At 64.8% G+C, this 19,529-nt stretch overlaps 6 protein-coding genes across 6 annotated transcripts in view; 5 read left to right on the forward strand and 1 right to left on the reverse strand.

Moving 5' to 3' along the window:
• Window positions 1–446, forward strand: part of PFL1_06043 (uncharacterized protein) — a gene marked incomplete at both ends in the record, with an annotated part of 8,228 nt that extends 7,782 nt beyond the window's left edge. The window contains one exon of the mRNA XM_007883581.1: window positions 65–446. Within this exon, the coding sequence (XP_007881772.1) occupies window positions 65–446 (382 nt within the window). The remainder of the gene's footprint in view (window positions 1–64) is intronic.
• A 1,180-nt stretch (window positions 447–1,626) lies between these two features.
• PFL1_06044 (uncharacterized protein) lies at window positions 1,627–4,317 on the forward strand (the record flags this gene model as incomplete). Its single annotated transcript, XM_007883582.1, has 1 exon — window positions 1,627–4,317. The coding sequence occupies one exon, from the start codon at window positions 1,627–1,629 to the stop codon at window positions 4,315–4,317; it is 2,691 nt and encodes an 896-aa protein (XP_007881773.1).
• A 111-nt stretch (window positions 4,318–4,428) lies between these two features.
• Window positions 4,429–6,345, reverse strand: PFL1_06045 (uncharacterized protein; the record flags this gene model as incomplete). Its single annotated transcript, XM_007883583.1, has 4 exons — window positions 4,429–4,668; window positions 4,765–5,654; window positions 5,774–5,889; window positions 5,996–6,345. 4 exons carry the CDS (start codon window positions 6,343–6,345, stop codon window positions 4,429–4,431), a joined length of 1,596 nt encoding a protein of 531 aa, XP_007881774.1.
• A 929-nt stretch (window positions 6,346–7,274) lies between these two features.
• On the forward strand, window positions 7,275–9,281 carry PFL1_06046 (uncharacterized protein; the record flags this gene model as incomplete). Its single annotated transcript, XM_007883584.1, has 1 exon — window positions 7,275–9,281. The coding sequence occupies one exon, from the start codon at window positions 7,275–7,277 to the stop codon at window positions 9,279–9,281; it is 2,007 nt and encodes a 668-aa protein (XP_007881775.1).
• A 1,653-nt stretch (window positions 9,282–10,934) lies between these two features.
• On the forward strand, window positions 10,935–11,846 carry PFL1_06047 (uncharacterized protein; the record flags this gene model as incomplete). The annotated part of the gene is made up of 1 exon (XM_007883585.1): window positions 10,935–11,846. The coding sequence occupies one exon, from the start codon at window positions 10,935–10,937 to the stop codon at window positions 11,844–11,846; it is 912 nt and encodes a 303-aa protein (XP_007881776.1).
• A 1,352-nt stretch (window positions 11,847–13,198) lies between these two features.
• On the forward strand, window positions 13,199–19,428 carry PFL1_06048 (uncharacterized protein; the record flags this gene model as incomplete). The annotated part of the gene is made up of 4 exons (XM_007883586.1): window positions 13,199–13,420; window positions 13,528–17,692; window positions 17,815–18,209; window positions 18,352–19,428. The coding sequence occupies 4 exons, from the start codon at window positions 13,199–13,201 to the stop codon at window positions 19,426–19,428; spliced, it is 5,859 nt and encodes a 1,952-aa protein (XP_007881777.1).
• Between the last annotated feature and the right edge of the window lie 101 nt (window positions 19,429–19,529).

Consider the following 19,529-nt stretch of genomic DNA (forward strand, 5'->3'; position numbering starts at 1 on the left):
CGTCGGAGTCCAGCAGGCGCCGGCTGCCNCGTCGCCGCGGCCGCCTGTCGTCGGGCGACACCAGCCTCGGACGGGCGTCTGGCTCGGCGGCGTCGAGCTCGTTTAGCAGCAGCACCGGGCCCGGGCTGCTGCCGCGCAAGACGGCCATGGTCAACTCGGCTGCCGGCACGGCCAACGCGAACGTGGCCACGACGTCGACGTCGACGAACCCCACGGCGACGCCACGCACCAAGCTGGCTGGCAGCACGACCGCAGCCGCCTCGGGAACACCGGGAGGGGCGGCGGGCTCGGGCTCGGGCTCGGGCTCGGGCTCTACCCCCGTACGCTCGTCTGCAGTCGGCTCCACCACGGGGAGCAGCCTTGCCTACGCCACGTCGCCGCGGCGCACCAGCGCCATTGGCGTCGGGTCGCTGCACAACACGCCTCTGCGCGCCCGAGGGGCGTGAGCGTCGAGTGTCCTCGAGGGGCTCCTGCGAAGGTGGTGCAGAGGACCGAGGAGGACGATGGAGGGAGGCCCTTCATAGGCGATAGGGTTTCACGACGACGTTGGATGCCACCACGACCGCTTCGATGATGCCGACGACACCGGGAGGCCAAGCATGGCGGGCATCTCCTGCACGACGGGCCACGATCAGCACGACACGACACCTCGCCTGCCTCTGCCTCCGTGCGTCGCACAGGTCTACGAGCTCTCCGCCTTACTTACAGGCACGATGGCACTCTCGCCCTCGCCCGCGCGCGTACTCTCTCTCTTTCTCTCCTTCTCTCTCTCTCTCTCTCTCTCTCTCTACCTCACTACGTGTCCTGCGCATGCCTTACCGCTCCCTCGCCCCGCTTCGGGAAGCCGACCCCATCTGCCAACTGGCGCTTTATACCACCCCAGGCTGGTGCTGCTGTTGCTGGTGCTGGTGCTGCCGCAGCCGCTTCGCAATCCTTCCCTCTCCTCGCCTCTCTCTTTCTAGCATATCGAGGACCGCCCGTCTCGCCTCGCCTCGCCTCGGCCCTTGCCCCTGCTTTCTCCTCACTTTTTGATCTCCCGCGATGCCTCGTTCGGGCTCCGTCCGTCCGTCCGTCCGTCCGTCCGTCCGTCCTTGGCAGAGGCCATCTTTATACAGCACCCCCTTGCACTCTGGTCTTCGCGGCCCTTTTCATCTCGTCACAGTATATGATCACGAGAGACAAAGAGGGTCAGCCGAAAGCAGCGCGGCGGGGAAAGCAGGCCTGGCCGGCAGGCAGCCCTTTCCGGATTTCGGAACCCTGGCCCAGCGCGGGGCAAGACCCTGCATCGAGCACAGGCAGCGACTTTGCTTGTGCCTGTGTTTGGTGAAAGCGCCGACCTGGCGGCAGCTTTCTCTTTCCTTGCAACATCCATGTCCTATCTCACCATCTCCTGACCCCTTGCTGGCACACATTCCCCCTGCAACACTGTTCTCTGCACATCGCTCGCCTGTGTCTGTCAGGACCGCCATGGAGCCTCTCGTCGGGTCGGACCCTGAAGCCGACGGTCCTGCTACAGCACTCGTCTGCAGCCTCGAAGCCGCCGAGGAATGATACTACCATCTCAGCGCGCATCAGAAACACTGTGTCCTGAGCGAGACGTCCTCGGTCTCGCAGACACGGTCATCCATGCACTCTCTTTTCCTATCTGGTTCCGTCGATGTCAACGACGGCTCTTCATCGACCTCACACAACATCGACGCACACATCACCAACCTTCTCTCGCTCGATGGTCGGCTCGACCCGGCTCGATACACGAAACCCCTTCTTGACAGCGAAGTGCGAGCGATCTTCACCTACGATACCGAATACGTCTCGGACTTTCTGAGATTCGCCCGAATCAGCTCCGCGCCCCCTCCGTCGGTCTCGTCGTCCTCGCAGGACCAGACGGGCACCGCGCCCAAGTACCCGACCACGGAAGTCTACGCCACCTTCACACTTGAAGATGACGGCAATGGATGGGCGATCCACTTTGAACACACCGCCGAGCATCCGCTTCCTATCGTGATCTCGGAACTGTGCATTCCGGGGAGCAAGGCCCAGTGCAGACCCTTGGTTGAAGCAGATCGAACCGTCGGGATTAGGTTCGTCGACATCGCTCATGGCGGCGGCGCGAGCTGCCCCGTGCTCCAGTTCGGCAAGCACGAGGTGCACCTCCAAGCCGTCGTCGAGGCGCTCTTGACGCTCATGATGGACACAATCGCACGAGAAACGCCTGGCGGGCTCGTCGACCTCAACGGCGCCTCGCTCGTGCACTCTTCCTCGGCGCAGAAGGCTCACAAGAGCGAGACCAAGGGACGTACCGACAACGGAGGCCTCGAACGAGCCCGCTCCGACACGCTCCTCATGCCCAAGGGGTGCAATGGCTGGGGGGACGCCTTGGCCATCCTCGAGTTCAAGCACCGTGCGGCCAGACGCGATCCCCGGCTCGATAGCGTCAAGAGGCGCAAAACAACCTCTAGCAGTGGCGCGGCGAGTAGTAGCTCCTCGTCGTCCTATGCTGCAGGCGAGGACGCAGTGACCATGTCCGAAGGCGGCGACCAGGAGATCGGCAGGTTCGACGACGCCAACCGCAGGCGAAAGTCGCACGCTCAGGGCGTCGGCGACCTTGCACAAGTGGCGACCTACATGCTGGCGGTAATGAGCTCGCGGCCGGGACTCTTCTCGACGTACAGCATCTGTATCAATCGGACGCACATGTCGGTGTATTACTTCGATCCGGACCAGCTCCACCTTATCGATCACTCGCGGCTCGATGGCGATGGCCTCGCCCTCATCAAGGTTGCGATGCTGCTGCTAGGGCTGTGTGCGGAGCACGTTTCCCGCTACAGTAGCGTGCGCCGTGCGGTGGCTGTCACCCCAGAGAAGACCCTCTATGTGCAGCTCCCCGACGAAGACTCGACACCCGACAGGGGCTACGACGTCATCAAGCTTCAGGAGCCCGCCGAGATGCTATTTTGGCGCCGAGGTGCGCTGACACATCGCCTCACACAAGTCATGAAGGGTGAGATCGAGCTCGAGGGCCGCGGCGCGCAGACGGCAGTCATCAAGGTCAGCTTTCTCGTCGACGACGACAGGTTTACCGAGGGCCGAGCCCTTCGCCTCCTTAACGCGCCGCCTGAATCTGGCTCCAAGGAAGACAACGAGGAGTTCAAGGTGCGGCAGACAGGCTATCCGCAGCTCGTCACCCACGGCACCCTGCATTTCAGCATGAAGGAATCCGGTCTGCACTCGTTTGAGAACCCTTTCAACGCCGACTCCAAGCGGGGACATCCCGGCCCAAGCGCTCCGCACAGCCATGACCTGAGCGTCGATCAGCGCAACCTGCTCTTCACGCACACGACTGCCGCGGGTCGCAGACCGACCATGGTCGTGACCGAGCACCGCGAGGCGGTCGACCTTCCGCGCGTCAAGCGGCCCTGGCTGCTCGCGGCCATCATCGCTGATGCCATCCTCACCCTGCACACGGTCGGTCGTCGTCGCAACGTTGCACACGGTGACATTTCGAGCGGCAACATCCAGTTTGTACCGCCTGACCCCTCAGCCAAGTGGGTGCCGACGTCGCAGCTGGTCGCTGAGCGCGTTCCGGGCGTCGGGCTGGAACCGAGCTTCTTCCACCCGACCCACCCGCCGATCGCCTTGCTCATCGACTTGTGCGAGGCCTGGATCGACGGCAAGCAGGGCCAGGGCACGCAGTCGGAACGCAAGGCCTTCTCGGGCACGGAGGCGTTTTGGTCGTTGAAGATGTACGAGAACCGTCGCATCCATCGCGAGACGCTGCAAGGCAGAGAGCTCAACGCCGTCTCGGACGAAGTGGAAGCCGCGGACCTGCGAGCAGAGCTGGCCCAGTTGCAACCGCTGGACGTCAATGACGACATCGAGTCGTGCCTGCTCGTTCTCTGCTACGAGCTGGCCAACAGGTTCAAGCTGTCCCATGCGGGCAAAGGCTCGTTTGCTGTCGCTGTTCCCCTCACACAGTACTGGTCCAGCTTGCCTGCCGACGAGCGGGTGTACAGCTTCGGCGGGCCTCGCGGCCGGCAGTTCTTCATCAGCACCCACTTCAGAGCTCCGACACATCACGGCAGCAGCAGCAGCGAGGCAGAAACGCGATCAAGGCAGCTAACTCTGGCGAGAGAGGCACTGGTCCGCTGCTTTGATCTGTGCGGCAACGGTGGCAAGGCGGTCGAAAAGGCTGCGCCTGAGCTTGTTCGTATCTTGCGCCAGCTGTCGATGGCGTTGTACACGGCCGCTTCCTCAGCCGAGCAGGTACCGAGCCAGCGGGAGGTCGCTGAGTCAGCTCACGGCGGGACAGGAAGCTGAGGGCCGGGCATATCAAGGCGATGCACACTCGGCACATCATCCACGTTTTCGTCATCGATGTTCAGATGTATATTTCGGCAATACACAGAGCCTGACGGACGGTATCCATCATCACTTGACATCTCCCTTGGCATCTTTCATCTCGGCTGCGGGTGAGGCGGCTGCCCTCAACGACGCGACGGCGACCGCCCCAGCCTTATCGTCCGACCCACCGACCTGCTCGCCATCGTCCGAGATAAAGGCGTCGGGGAGGCGGGTGAGGGACGCGCGGGCCTCGATCGAGCCCATGACCTGGTCCATCTGCTCGAGGCTCAGCAATTTCGTCTCTGGCCAAAAGAGGAAGACGGTGATCTGTTCAGGGGGTCCGACGCCGAGGTGCAGACACTCGGGTCAGCGTGGGGTCGAGCGAGCGAGAGGGAGGGCCGAAGGCGAGAGGTGGGCACTCACGAATGTGACAGTGTTGATGCCGAGCATGACCCAGTACAGTCGGAAGGTGAGGGCGTCGCTGAGCACGGGCCAAAGCTGGTTGACGACGATGACGGTGATAAAGAGGCCGAGGAACGAGACCGAGATGCCAAAGTCGCGCAGCGCCTGGGGCCAGATTTCGGCAGAGAGGACGATGCAGGCCGAGCCGAGGGCGCCGGCGTAGGCGCACTGGATGGCAAAGATGCAGATGACCATCCACACGCCCGCGCCGCGGTTCTGTGCGTCGGGCCAGCGCTCAAACAGGGCGCCGAGGAAGAGGTATCCGATCCACGCGACGGCGATGCCAAAGAGCATGATGTTGCGGCGGCCCCAGCGGTCCGAGAGGAAGAGGGGCATGAAGCACGCGACGAGCTGCAGGCTGCCGCCGAGGCCGTTGATGATGAGGCTGAGCTGCTTGCCTCCGAGGTTGAGCGACTGGAAGACGGTGATGCCATAGAGCATCAGCGCGGCTACGCCCGTGAGCTGGGCAAAGATGCACGAGCCTGCGCCGATGAGGATGCGGCGCCACACGTTGCGCTGGCGGAGGAGCTGCAGCGGCGAGCCGTAGATGGCGGCGGCACGCTGGCGCATCACGTCGGTCTGCATCGCCGTCCACTCGCCCTCGAGCCGGACGTCGCCTTCCGGCAGCTTCCGCAGCGAGAGATGGTTGTCGCGCGCAAGACGGACCTTGGGGTCGAGCATATCGGTCGGGTCCTCGGCGCGGTTGAGGAGCTGCCGAGGCGATTCGGGTGCCAGGAGCGTGCAGACGAGGAGGATGGCGCCGAACGCCATCTGGATGGCCGTCAGCGTGCGCCACGAGAGGTTGTTGGGCAGCTTGGCGGTCCCCAGCGAGATCCAGAACGCCACAAAGACTGGCGGTATCGTGAAGCGGCGGCGATCAAGGAAGGCGATTGGTAGGGGGAGCGACGTCGGGTCAGCGAAATTGGCGAGACCATGCAAGCTGCTGTCACGCTCGGCCAGCCCTTCTCACCTCCGATCTGGTAGGATACCTGGACCAGCGCGATTGCGGTGCCTCTGATCTCGGCAGAGGCGATCTCGGACGTCCACGCTGCAAAGGTGCCCTGACACAGAGAGACGCCAAGGCCGCTGTCGGTAAGGGTTGAAGGGCGGCAAGAGGGGACCGAACAGCCGGTTTCAGCATGGGCACGACGCGACGGACCGGTCAGCAAGGATGCGCGTGCCGGACACCCACCAAAGCACGCGGCCGACGAGCAACATCGCCTCGTTTCTCGAGCCCGCAACGAGTGAGGCGCCGGCCATGAGGGCGAGGTCGCCGATGACCATGGTCCAACGCCGGCCGAACCACTTGCTGAAGAAGACGAGGGGACCGAGGTAGGCGAGGCAGTTGCCGACGTTGATGAGCGAGGCGAACGCACCCTTCATGCTGGCGCTGAGGTGGAAGGTGTCGATGAAGCTCTGGTCGGCGATGACGGCGGCCGCCGACGCCGTGTCGTAGCCGGAAAAGATGTTGGCCGTCGCCAGCGTCGCGCAGATGAGCAGCGTCTTGGCGTTGCCCGATAGCTCGGTCGTGGGACGCCACATCGTTGAGGTCTTGGAAGGGTTTTGAGGCGAAGGAGGAAGAAGGTGTGGGGGGGGGGGGGGTAAAGTCGTCGTCCGACCGACAGGCAGGGTAAACGTCAAGCGATGTTGTGGCAAAGCGCGGCAGCCCAGTCGTTTTATACAGGTCAAGCGCCCGAATGCTGGCGACCTGGTCAGCCGGTGCGTAGAGGGACTGGCTCCGAGTGTAATCGTGAGCTCGAGCATGAGCCAGATGGGCAGGATCGAGGCTCGGTCTGGCAAGGCAAGCAAGGGTGCGAATCCGCTGGCGGAGCCAGTGATTGCGGGGTCACTCGTAGGTGCGGGCGGTCGAGAGCGGCATACCGCCGGTGCCGCTGGGCTCACGGCGGCGGTCGGTCGACTTGCTCCCACGAGTGCGGGGTTGCTGTGCCTGCTCACACCGTGTGCGCCGGTCCCGGCATGTCCCCACAACCACCATCTCGTCGTCGTCGCTCGCCTTGCGTGGCGTTCGGCAATCTCGTCTTCTTGTAGACAATGGACAGCCATTGTCGGCCAACCTTAGCGTGTTTTCATGCTGGCCGCGCTATTCCACAGCCGCGCGCGCATAGATTGCCGAAGCCATCGCTACGTTCGCCCTGTCGCCGCACCATCATCATCCCGTAGCGTATGCGATCCATCATCGTACCCCGTACGCACGAGGCTGCCGCCTGTCGAGCAACACGAGCGCCGATCTTTTCCCCGAACTTGGTCAGAGCTGCAACCGCCTCGAGGCCTGCTTTGCCACCCGCCAGCGAGCTTAAGTTCGTTTCGAGATCGAGCCAGCGCAGGCTGGCCTAGGTCATCCCCCCTAACGACCTGCTTTAAACGCCATCACCACGAGCAGCCTGGCACCACCTCCCGTCATCCCTTCGGCCACCGCCCTCATCGCGACAGCTGACACCCCACCCAACACCATGGCCGGCTGCTACCCACAGGAAAAGTTCCGCAGCGCCCAGCTCGAGCCGGATTCCTTCTGGGATCGCTGGCAGCGCGCCGCCTGCCACTCGACGATCCCCGTACAGCTGGACCTACTCAAACGCACCGGCCGCTACGACGCCTTCAACCTCAAGCACATCCCCTACTACGACCAGGAGCCCACCATCTGGCCCGTCCCGGACCACCTCTTCTGGGAGTCGGACGTGGCCAAGTGGGTCGAGGGCGTCTGCTACCACCTCCAGTCCCGCAAAGACGCCGACCAGGGACTGAGGCAGCACGTAGACTACCTCGTCGACCTCATCGTCAGCGCGCAGCAACCCGACGGCTACCTCAACATCCATTTCGTCGTCGTCGAGCCCGAGAAGCGCTGGTCCAATCTGCGCGACCTCCACGAGCTCTACAATGCCGGCCACCTCATCGAGGCCGCCCTGGCCCACCACCAGCTCACGGGCTCGTCCAAGCTCATCGACGCCATGCTGCGCTTTGTGTCCTATTGCTGCACCATCTTCCCTCAAAAGCTAGCAGGATATCCGGGTCATCCCGAGATCGAGCTGGCCCTCCTCCGCCTGTACCACCGCACCCGCCGGCCGCAGTGCCTCGAGCTTGCCGCCTACTTCCTCACCGAGCGCGGCAGGGACGGCGGCCAGTTCTACAAGGACGAGCAGGCCAGGCGCGGCGAACACAAGCACACCATTCCGGGCATGATGCCCAAGCCCTACAGCTTTTGGTACATGCAGGCGCACCAGCCCATCGCCGAGCAGCAGACCATCGAGGGCCACTCGGTGCGCGCCATGTACCTCCTCACCGCCGTCGCCGATGTGACGGCCACTCCCGAGGCAGTCTCCCGGGTGGGTGGCCAGGATCAGCTCGATGCGCTCAAGGCCGCCACGTCTCGCCTCTGGAAGAGCATGGTGCACACCAAGATGTACGTCACCGGCGGCATCGGCAGCATCAAGCAGTGGGAGGGCTTCGGCCTGCCCCACTCGCTGCCCAACAGCACCGATGAGGGCGGGTGCTATACCGAGACTTGCGCCGGCATCGGGCTCCTGATGCTCGCCGACCGCATGCTCCACGCCTCGCTCGATGGCCGCGTGGCCGACGTGGCGGAGCGCGTGCTGTACAACTCGAGCATCACGACGGGCATGTCCGAGGACGGCAGGGCGTTTACCTACGTCAACCAGCTCGCCAGCAGCGCCGAGGAGCCGTGCAGGCGCTTCGAGTGGTTCGAGTGCGCGTGCTGCCCTCCCAACGTGATGCGCACCTTTGGCTGCCTCCAGGGCTACTTTTTCGGCTCCCTCGTCGACCGCCCGCTCGATCTGGCCATCCACCAGCTGTTTGCCGGGTCCGTCGTGCACGAGGGGACCAAGGTGTCGCTGCGCACCGCGTACCCGGACGATGGCCACGTCGAGATCGACGTCGAGACGCTCCCTGCCGGGGCGACGGTCTGGGTCCGCGTGCCCGGCTGGGCAAAGGGGCACACCTTGTCTAGCGCCGATGGCGACGCCAGATCTTCTGAGCTGACGTCCGGTTATCTGTCCATCACCGCTCCCGGGCGCTACACGCTCGAGATCCAGCTCGAACCTCGTATCCTTGTTTCGCATCCGGACACGGGTGCTGCGCGGGTGACGCTGGCATACGGTCCGCTGATCTACTGCATCGAGGATGTCGACAACGGCTGGGTCGATGCGCTCCCGCCGGCTGAACAGCACTTCAAGCACACCTCGGTCTCGCTCGCGGACCTCAGGAAGGCGGAGAAGGTATCGGTCGACGGCCACACTGCGTTCCGCGCGCCCCGCGCCGGGTACACGCTCGACGTGGATGACGACGCGGCGTACGCCTCGGCGTTTGAGCTCGACCAACGACCGTCGTACCGTGAAGCCGAGGGGGAAGGCCACGACCTCGTCCTTATCCCTTACTACTGGAGGTGCAACCGCAAGTCGACCAAAGGTCGCATGCGCACTTCGCTCCTGCTCAAACAGTGTTAACTCGAGCGAGGGAGGCAGGCGAAGCAGCGTAGCGTAGCCAGTTGCAATATAGAGTCTGGATCGATGCCGAATCGACCTCTTATTGACCAGATTGTGGGCCCATGTCAAGGCCGAGGTACGGAAGCGGTACCGTCTCGCTCCAAGTCGACGTCGAGCAGAGCATTGCGGCCGGAGCGAACCTGGGAAGCTGTGCGGGCGTGCGTCGCTTCCGATACGGAGTTCTCGAGATGTCCGAAGGATGGAGTTGTCCGCCTACAGTGGCGTGCACGCCATTGGGCGTGCAAGGCCAGGCCGGGTTGCGTGTACGTGCGCTATGCGAGGTGCGCAACCCCGGAGGCTAACACGGCTCAGCAGGCTAGTAAGTGTGATGCGCAAGGTCCGTCGGGGCCGGCCAACTTGGTCCGGGAATCTCCCCCTGTCGCCCCGCAACCCCAGCCTCTTCCCCGCCTTCCACTTCGGCTGTTGCAAGATCGCCCCTTGTTTCCGCACCACCACCAGCACCACCATCTACCCCCGCAAGGAACCGAACTCGGCTCCTTCATCGCAGGTCGCATGGCAGGTGCAACGAAGATGTCCGAGACGAGCACGACCCCATGGCAACCCGACCTTGTCTGCGTGCTGGAGATGCAAGCGCCAGTGAGGATGACTTGTGGGCTTCCATCCCCGGTGATCCGGGGCCTCGAACGGCTCGTGGACGGATGGCAAGAGAGGCGGACAGTGCTCTGATGAGGTCGCGTATGTACGGACACCGTCTTGGACGCGGAGATACGACGGCCGTCGCTGGCGGGGTCCGGAGAGGCAGGGGTGATGTGGGGAAGATGACGGCGGCGCGATGCAGCATCGTGTCCTAGGCGATGATCATCATCGGTCCAGCTACGCTGTGGCCTCGTTGCGGCGCTCTTGTGCCGATCCGCTCGCGGGTGGGCGGATCGACGGGTATATAGAGCCGCGAGGAGCCCCATCGTGGTCCGACGAAAAGGGGCTCGACTGCACCTTGCCTTTCTCTCCCTCTCCTCGCTCGTCATCATCCCACTCGCATCGACCATGAAGTACACCAGCATCGCTTCCGCCTTCGTGCCCCTCCTCGCCGCGGCCACTGCGGGCGCGCTGCCCGTCGACCAGGACAAGGCCGACGCCCTGGCCAAGAGGGCGACCGACACCACGGCCATCAACCTCGACCAGTGCAGCGGCACGCCGCAGCACTATGCCTCGGGCGTCCTCTACGGCGTCAGCGGGACCAACACGCCGCCGCAGTCGTGTGAGTCTCTGTCGCTTTCGTCTCGCCGCGCTAGCCGCGCCCTGGTCGAGGGAAGGGCATCAACCCGCTGACTCTCCTGCCCACCTCGTCTGCATCATCGCTCGACAACAGACCTGCAGGATCTCAAGATCAACTACCTCTCGGTCGGAGGCGCGCAGACGCCCACGTCGGGCTGGGGCGCCAGCAAGGCGGCCTACCAGTCTCGCTTCGCCACCGTCGTGGCCGACTGGAAGCGCATCCGGGCCAACAACGGCGTCCTCATCATCAAGACGTCGGACCTGTGGGGCGCCGACGCCACCCAGCCGTCCAACTTTCCCTATCCGGGCGACAACGGCGACTGGAAGTCGTACGACGCCTTTGTCCAGCAGATCATCGCCGACGTCAAGGCCAACGGCATGGCCAACAGCTACACGACCCAGATCGAGATCTGGAACGAGCCCGACCTCGGCACGACGTTCTGGGGCAGGAGCCAGGACCAGTACCTCGAGATGTACCTGCGCGGCGTGCGCGCCTTCCGCGCGGCGTTCGGCAAAGGCAGCGCGGCCTACCTGCCCATTGTCGGGCCGAGCACCGCGGGCCGTCCCGAGTCGACCAACGCGTGGATCGCAAAGTGGCTCTCGACGCTGCAGTCCAACAAGGATGCGACGCCCGACATCTACAACTGGCACCTCGAGGGCAACGACCGCAACGACCCCGTCGTCTCGACGGGCTACCTGCGCGGCCGGCTGTCGGAGCTGGGCCTGAGCGCGGGCATCGGCTTCCAGAACAACGAGTACGGCGTGCGCAGCCAGCAGAAGCCCGGGTACGGGGCTTGGTTCGCCGCCCGCTTCGAGAAGGTCAAGCACAACGGCATGCGAGGCAACTGGGCGTCGGGCAACCTGCTGCGCGACAACCTGGCCGACCTGCTACTCAAGGACGGCCAGGGCGCCTACCACACGACGGGCGAGTACCAGGAGTGGAAGACGTACGCGGGCCTCGAGGGTGCCCCATGCGGCACGACGACCGGCAGCTCGGTCGACTCGTACGCCGTGTCGTCTTCGGGTGCCAGGTCGGCGTCTGCGCTGGTGGGCAATGCGGGCTTCACGGGCAGCGCCAATGTGGTGTTTGCCAAGGTGTCGTCGCTGGCCAAGGACGCCAAGCGGTACCAGGCCAAGGTGGAGCGGATCCCGTACAACGGCGGCAAGGAGGTCACGGGGCTGACTGCGGTGTCGACTTCGACGGTCGACGTGGCCAATGACCGGATCAGCGTGCCGATCGACTATGCGGATGCCGATGACGCCTACCTGGTGACGATCACGGCTGCCTGAGGGTCGGGCGTGTTTGTTGGTATGAATGAGATTGCGATTCGAGAATGGAACGGTGCTGCGGTGATTGCAGTCGGTGTGTCGCCGTGCACGGGAAAATAGAATGACGAGAATGAGGGTGGTGATGGTGATGGTGATGGTGATGGTGATGGTGATGGTGATGGTGATGGTGATGGTGATGGTGATGGTGGTGGCCGTGATGTCCATTCCAAAAAAAGGAAAGACGGGTCGAGGTGGGCTTGGTTGGGCCAGGTGGCGTGCGTGAGCCTGGCGGGCCCCCTTGCTTGGCTGGCTTGCTCTCGTATCGATGAGGGGGCACCGAGGCAGTGGTGTGGCACCTGTCAATCCGGCCAAGCTGGGCTGTCGCGGGGGGCTCGCTTGCAAGAAGAAGAAGCAAGCAGGCAGGCCCGCAGGCAGCAAGGGCGGCGGGCCTGCGACGCTGCCCGCGCGCGCGCGCCAGGAGAGAAAGAGAGAGAGAAAGAGGTCCCTGGCTCAAGAGTCGCAGGTTGCCCGCCTGCGTGGGCTGCCTGCCTGCCTCGCTCTGGGTGTTGGATGCCGCACGCACGCACCCACCCACCCGACCCACGGCGCACCCTCAGGGCCCTCACTTAGTCTCTCGCTCTCGACGGCCGGAGCCAGACGACCACCACCACTCTGCCCTTTGTTCCTCGACCTGCCTCCGTCACCTTCTACGCCCGCGAACCAATCCTCAAGCCGGCATCCCTCTTTGTTCATCGGCACACGCAGCTCCACCATCTAATCGCTTTCCCTCTCTCCCTCGATATCTCTCTCCGCCAGCCATCTCGACATAAACTCACCTACTACCGGACAACGACCTCGACTCGCTCAGGCCCATGCTCTGATCATCGACTCGACGCGCTCCGCTTCCAGCATCGCCGATCCCCCCCCGCGTCACTCATCGTCATCAGACACAACGGCCTGGTCCGCCGTTCTACACCCATCCCTCATCACCACGCCAGCTGGCCCTTGCTCCATGGCGTCCGCCAACCACACTCGTTCGCCTCTGCTCTAGTCCTGCAGTCACAGCCGCTCGCATAGCACTGCACCGTCTCTCTCTTGCACCGGACCGCTGCACCATCTCGACTTTCCCTCTCTGCCCGACTGGGCTCGCCACCCGCACGCTCATTCCGACGTCGGTCTGCCAACCTGGCCCAGCCACGCTACCTTCCGCCGAGGCACCGCGCTCAGCAAGAGTGGCCTGGCTGGCCGCCCAACCCGTCATCCTTGCCTCTTCTGCCCTCCGCTCGAGCACCAGCTCCGCCTAGTTCATACACGATCGTCTCTCATAACAGGCCTCTTGCGGCTCCCCCCTTGTGCGGGACCGTCGGCCCACCATGGACTCGATCTTTGGACGCAAAAAGAGGTCGCGGCAGCTCACCGGCGACCCCGCAGATAAGGCCGTCCCATATGAGCGCACCGTCAGCGGTCGGAACCCTATCCCCGTAGACACCATAGGCGGCAGCGGCGGAGGGCCAAGCGAGAACCGCCTCAGGATCGGCAACCCGAGTGGCAACCCTGCCCTCGGAGGCGCAAACGGTGCACGCATCAGCGGCTACGTGAGTGGCAAGTCTGCCTGACACGCGGCGATCATCAGAGAGCGACGAGCTCGGCGCTGACCATGCTGCTTTCGAGTGCTTCCTCGTTTCTCGACACACATGACCAGAGCGAAACGGCTGGCGGCTCCTCGTATGGCCCCTCGCGCAGCAGTGCAGGCAGCGGTTTCGACGACTTTGGCTCCTACGGCGTCCCTTCGACGTCGAGCATCTCGCACATCTCTGCCGGCGGCGGCAGCCAGGGCCGCATCTCAGCCTCGTCTTCCCGGCACCTGGGCGCCCACGACTCTTATCTCTCCACGGCCAACGGCTCCCGATCCTCGCGCTACACTTCGGGCACCACGGTCAGCGATGGTGGACGCTACGCTGCCTCGTCGTCGGCGCACGACGCCGTGGGCCGCATGTCGACTGCGTCGACCATCGCCTCCTCTGCCGAGCCCGCAGGGATGCCGGGGATGCATTCGACCATGCCCTCGGTCTCGAGCGGCATGTCGAGGGACTCTGCATCGCACAGCACGCTGTCGGCCACGCAGGCCAGAGCGCCCGACTTCCACCTGCAGCGGCCGCACGACGCCGAGGTGGAGCGCCTGTTTGCCGAGCTGATGGACAAGCGCGACTTTCTCAACGTGCCAGGCGGCAACCTCTCCGACGAGCTCAAGGAGACGGCGCGGCGCAACATGCTCGGCTTCAGCGTCGACAAGAAGTGGACGCTGGTCTACAACGACAAGCTCACCGAGTGGCACGCCGAAAAGGAGCGCGACCGCAACCGCCGCCAGCATGCGGGGCCCGGCGGTCCCGGCGGCGCGGGCGGCTCCATGGTCATCACGCGCAACTCGCCAGAGTGGTTCATCAAGAAGTTCATGGACGGCACCGTCACCACCAAGCACATCGAGTCGCTGGCGGTGACGCTGCGGACCTGCGCCATTGGCTGGATCCAGAGCTTTGTCGAGGCCAAGGGAACGCCCGTGCTGGCCAGCTTCCTCGGCGGGCTCCACGCCAAAGGCATCAAGAACGACAACGACGTGGCGCTCGAGTACGAGGTGCTCAAGGCCTTCCGCTCGCTCTTTAACTCGAAGCCGGGCGCCAACGACGCCCTGGCACAGCCAAAGTGCATCAGCGGTATCGCCCACTCGATGATCTCGATGCACCTCGCCACACGCAAGCAGGCCGCCGACATCCTGCTCTTCCTGTGCCACTGGGACAAGCCGACCGGCCACCGGCTCGTCCTGCGCGGGTTCGACGACCTCAAGACGTCGCAGGGCGACCACGGCCGCTTCGACGCGTGGTTCCGCATCCTCGAGCAGACCATCGACGGGCGCGGCAAGATGGGCAGCATGGTCGGCGCCTCGGACGAGGTCAAGAAGATGAGCGTCGTCGGCCCGCAGGAGTCATCGCTCAACGAGTACGCCATCAACAACATGTTCCTGATCAACGCCATCCTCAACGCCGACATTGTGTCCGAGTTTGAGGTGCGGGTGCACCTGCGCAACCAGATGGAGGCGAGCGGCCTGCAGCGCATCCTGATCAAGATGCGCGCATTCAAGAATCCGGACCTCGACGCCCAGATCCTGGCGTACGAAAAGGCGGCCGAGGCGGACCACGAGGATGTGGTCGAGACCTTCAACCGCGAGGTGCTCACCGACCTGAGCGACCCGGTTGACGTCTTCAAGGCCATCGTGGGCAAGGTGCAGGGCTCGCGTGCCTACGACTTCTTCCTCTCGGCGCTGCAGCACCTGCTGCTGATCCGGCAGGAGGGCGACGGCCTGGTCCACTACTATCAGCTAGTCGACTCGATGGTGACCTCGGTCGTCATGGACCGCAAGGGCGCCGTTGAGAACAACGACCTCTCTTCTCTCCTGGGCGTCTCGGTCAACAACGTCATCTCCCGCTTTGCCGATCAGGATCACATCAACTCGATCCAGGCGGAGCTGCAGAAGACCAAGGCCCGGGCCAACGCGCTCGAGCAGGAAAAGGCCGCGCTCGAGGCCAAGCTCAATGCAGGCTCGGACGGCCTCATCGGCCAGCTGCAGGAGAGGATCGAGAAGCTCGAAGAGGATCTGCTCGTCGCGCGGGGCAATGCCGGCGCTGCCCGCGACGAGATGGACGACATGGAAAAGGCCTACATCGACCGTGTCGTGGCGCTCGAGATTCAGATCCGCGAGCTGTACGACATGCTCAAGGAGGCACAGATGGACGTCAGCGATGTGGCTGCGCCCGGCAAGGGCAGCCTGGACCGCAAGCAGCTGGTCGACACGCTAGAGAAGCAGCTCGAACGCAACCGCACAATCCGCAAGCTCGAGGCGAATGCGCGGAAGAACAAGAAGCAGCCCGCCGCCGCCACCGCCGCTGCCGCCGCAGGCTCGCCGCCCGTGCCACCGCTGCCAACGGTCGAGGATGACCGCAAGAGGATATCCGCCTCTGTCCGTCGTCAGTCCAAGCTCGGACGCGAGGCGATCGGCCGATCGAGCGCGTCGACGGCAAAGCCCGGTGATGAAGATGAAGTTGAGGAGGACGAAGGAGACGACGGCGCGGCGAACGAGGACTCGGAGGCAGAAAGCCAGGACGTCGACCCCGAGGCGGCCAAGTGGAAGATCCAGGCCACGCTGGCGGCGGGCATGGCGCAGAACAGCGATCTGGCCTCGCGCATGACGGATGCGCGCGATTCTCGCAGGAAGAGGACGGCGGCGGCGCAGCTAACGTCCTCGCCGGAGATCAAGCGCACGTCGTACCCGGCCGTCAAGACTCTGCTCGACGAGATCCGCAAGCAGCGTGGCGAAGATTCGGATTCGGACGACGAGGTGCTTCCGCGCAGGCGCAAGCCTGCCTTGGTCGATGCTGGCGTCGAGACCGGCCCGACGTCGCCGACACTGGGAACGGTTGTCGAAGAGGCCGTGGCACCGGCTGCTCCGACGGCGGCAGAGACAGAACCCGCGACTCCTCCCCCGCCTCCGCCACCTCCGCCGCCGCCACCGCCGCCACCGCCGCTCCCACCATCTCTGGCTGCATCGACGGCAGCAGCTGCGGCAGCGATGAAGGATGCCGCACTGATGCCCCCACCCCCTCCACCACCACCGCCTCCGCCCATGGTGTCCGCCGCCACGGGTATCGCGGTGCCGGACTCGGCCGCGGCGGCCAAGTCGGCCTTCTCGACGCCCGGATCCTCGCGTCCGCCGTCCGTCGTCGGTCTCGGTGCCGAAATTCCCATCCCTCCACCGCCTCCGCCCCAGTTCGGCGCGGGCTCGGTGGCCAACTCGCCCAGCATCTCGTCCTCGGTGCACGGCTCGCAGCGCGACTCGATGCTCAACATGCGCGCGTCGTATGCCGAAGACGCACTCGGACCCGCCGGACCGACGCATGCGCCGCCTGCTCCGGGCATGCAGGGTCTCTTCGCCAATCAGCTGCTCACGCGCAAGGAGGTGCTCGAGGTTGCGCGAGGCAGGATGAAGCAGCTGCAGTGGCACAAGCTGTCGCCGCAGCAGGCGGCCGAGACCATCTTCGGCCGCCAGCTGCTCGACGAGGAATCCATCGCCAGGATGCTGCGCGAAGAGGGCTTGTTCGACGAGATGGAGGAGGAGTTCAAGGCCAAGCAGCCGGTGCGCAAGGTCGGCCCCGCCGCCAAGAAGGACAAGGTGGAGCTTAAGACGCACCTCAGCCTGCAGACGCGGCAGGGCATCGAGATGGTGCTCAAGCGCGTCCGCTCGAGCCTCACCGACAGCAAGCACGCGACGCCCGAGGAGGTGGCCCACCACATCATCAACTGCAGCGACGCTGTGCTCGACCAGAGCTTCCTCACCGAGCTGCTGCGCCACTACCCCGAGTCCGAGACCAAGGGCCAGCTCGGCGAGTACCGCAACGCCTCGGACGAGGAGCTCCGATTGCTCCACCCCGCCGACCGCCTCGTCGTGCTCCTCATGACCGTCCCCCACCTCAAGGAAAAGGTCAAGGGCCTCCTCTACATGACAAAGTACAAGGAGACCTACGACCTCATCAAGAGCGGCATGGTCCGCATCCGCGACGGCTCCGAAGGCCTCGTCAAGGCCGAGTCGTTTGCCCGCCTCCTCAGCCTCATCCTCATGATGGGCAACTTCCTCAACTCGACGGGCGTCCAGGGCGGCGCGTTCGGCTTCAAGATCACGAGCATCAACAAGCTCGTCGACACCAAGGCGAGCGACGGCACGACGCTGCTCCACTTTGTCGAGCGGACCATCTCCAAGTGCTTCCCCGAGGTCGAAGCGTTCATGGACGAGCTCGAGCGGCCTGCCGATGCGTGCCGGGGTGAGTTACTTTGGCGGTGGCTCGTGGAGGCCGTTAGCGTCGTCGAGGGTGTGGACCGGTACTGATGCGCGACCCCTTTCATCCTTCTGCCCCCTTCGGCCCGAACCCATCGACGACCGCAGTGCAACTGCTCGACCTGAAGCGCGACCTGGCCGAGCTCAAGTCGGGCAGCTTCCAGCACCGCAAGGAGCTGGATCGGTTCCTCGACGAGTCCGAGGAGAACCTCAACGACCCGTACGCCAAGCTGATGCTGCCGTTCCTCAACGAGGCCAGCTCGGACCTGCAGCGCCTCAACGACCAGGTGCAGCTCACCGAGCGCGTCTACAACGAGGCGCTCAAGTACTTTGGCGAGGGCTCCGACCCCAAGAAGCGCACCTTTGGCCAGGTGGCCAGCCAGCCGATGCGCACCGAGGACTTTTTCGGCATCTTCAAAGAGTTCCTGGCCTCGTACAAGAAGGTCAAGGCGGACAATGTCCGCATCGGCGAGCAGAGGCTGCTCGAGGCCAAGAGGAGGGCGGTGAGTACTGGCGTGGCGCGTGCTGCGATGGGGTGCAGAGAGCGTGCGCGTCTTATGCGCATCCCGTTCGCCTCGCTGACGATTGGAACGTCTGCTTTATTGCTCCCTTTGCCTACGCCCCGCCGACGCTTACCAACGACAGGCCGCCGAGGAACGCGAAAGGGAACGGCAGGAAGCCCTGGCGCGCAAAGAGGCGGGCGTCGACGACAAAGCGGTGCTCGAGACGCTGCTTGGCTCGCTGCGGAGCGGCGGGGGCACGCCAGGAAAGACGAAGCGCAAGGCGCGCGAGCGTGGGCAGGCGCGACGGAGCGGCGCCACGGCATCCGGCGGCACGTCGATCCTGGCCGGCGGCGCCACCGGCGACCGCACGCTCTCACCGCTTGCCGGAGCAGGAGGCGGCAGCGACGGAGATGCGGGAGCGTCGCCGCTATCATCGTCGACTCTGGTCGCGGCGGGTGCCGGCGGAGGCAACACTGCCGACGTCGCCGCTGCGATGCTGGCCCAGCTGCAGGGCGGATCGGGCGAAGGCGTGACGAGCGCGAGTGCATCGCGCATCACGACGAGCAGCCGTCGCAGGGAGAGGGAGCGGAGGAGCGGCAGGGAGAGCAGCAACCTGCTTCAGGCCGGCGCAACTCCATCGGCGGGCTCTGTGGCTGCGCAAACGGAAGCAGCAGCTGCATCATCGCAGCCAGATGCGGCGAAGACGGAGCCGGACGTCGATCAAGGCCAAGGGGCTTCCACGGCTGCCACCGGCGAAGCTGCACAGGGCGGGTCCGACACGTCCGCAGAGCGGCATCCGGACGAAGCGGCAGACGACAAAGTGGGCGCGGCTTCCAGCCTCGCTTCGCCCTCACCGCATCAAGATCAGGATCACGACGAGGACGGTGACGAGGGTGACGGCGACGAGAGCGACGAGGAGGGGGAGAGCGAGAGCGACGCGCAGAGCCCTGCCCTCTCTGCACCGCCCGAGGCGCTTCCAGGCGACCATGCCGCCGGCGACGGCCACGACGACGGCGACGACGAAGACGGGATAGGGTTCGACATGCAGCCCATCACGCCTACGGCCGCTTCCTTCCGGCCCCACGAGGCTCAGGTCGAGCCTGGACCGGCAGCGGCCAAGGGTCAGGGCCAAGGCGAGGGCGACGGCGAGGGTGAGGGCCAGGGCGAGGATGAGCTCGAGTGGTTTGATCCTGACCAGAGTGGGTTCCTCGAGCGGTGAGGGAGAGAGGGGAAGAGGGCGAGACGCAGCTGTCATGCAGCGATCTCGTAGTGGGGACGAGGAGGAAGGGGGACACGTGTAGGGGGAGGAGGGATTATGGG

The sequence above is a fragment of the Pseudozyma flocculosa genome (assembly GCF_000417875.1).
Source record: "Pseudozyma flocculosa PF-1 unplaced genomic scaffold scaffold00023, whole genome shotgun sequence".
Lineage (NCBI taxonomy): Eukaryota > Fungi > Basidiomycota > Ustilaginomycetes > Ustilaginales > Ustilaginaceae > Pseudozyma > Pseudozyma flocculosa.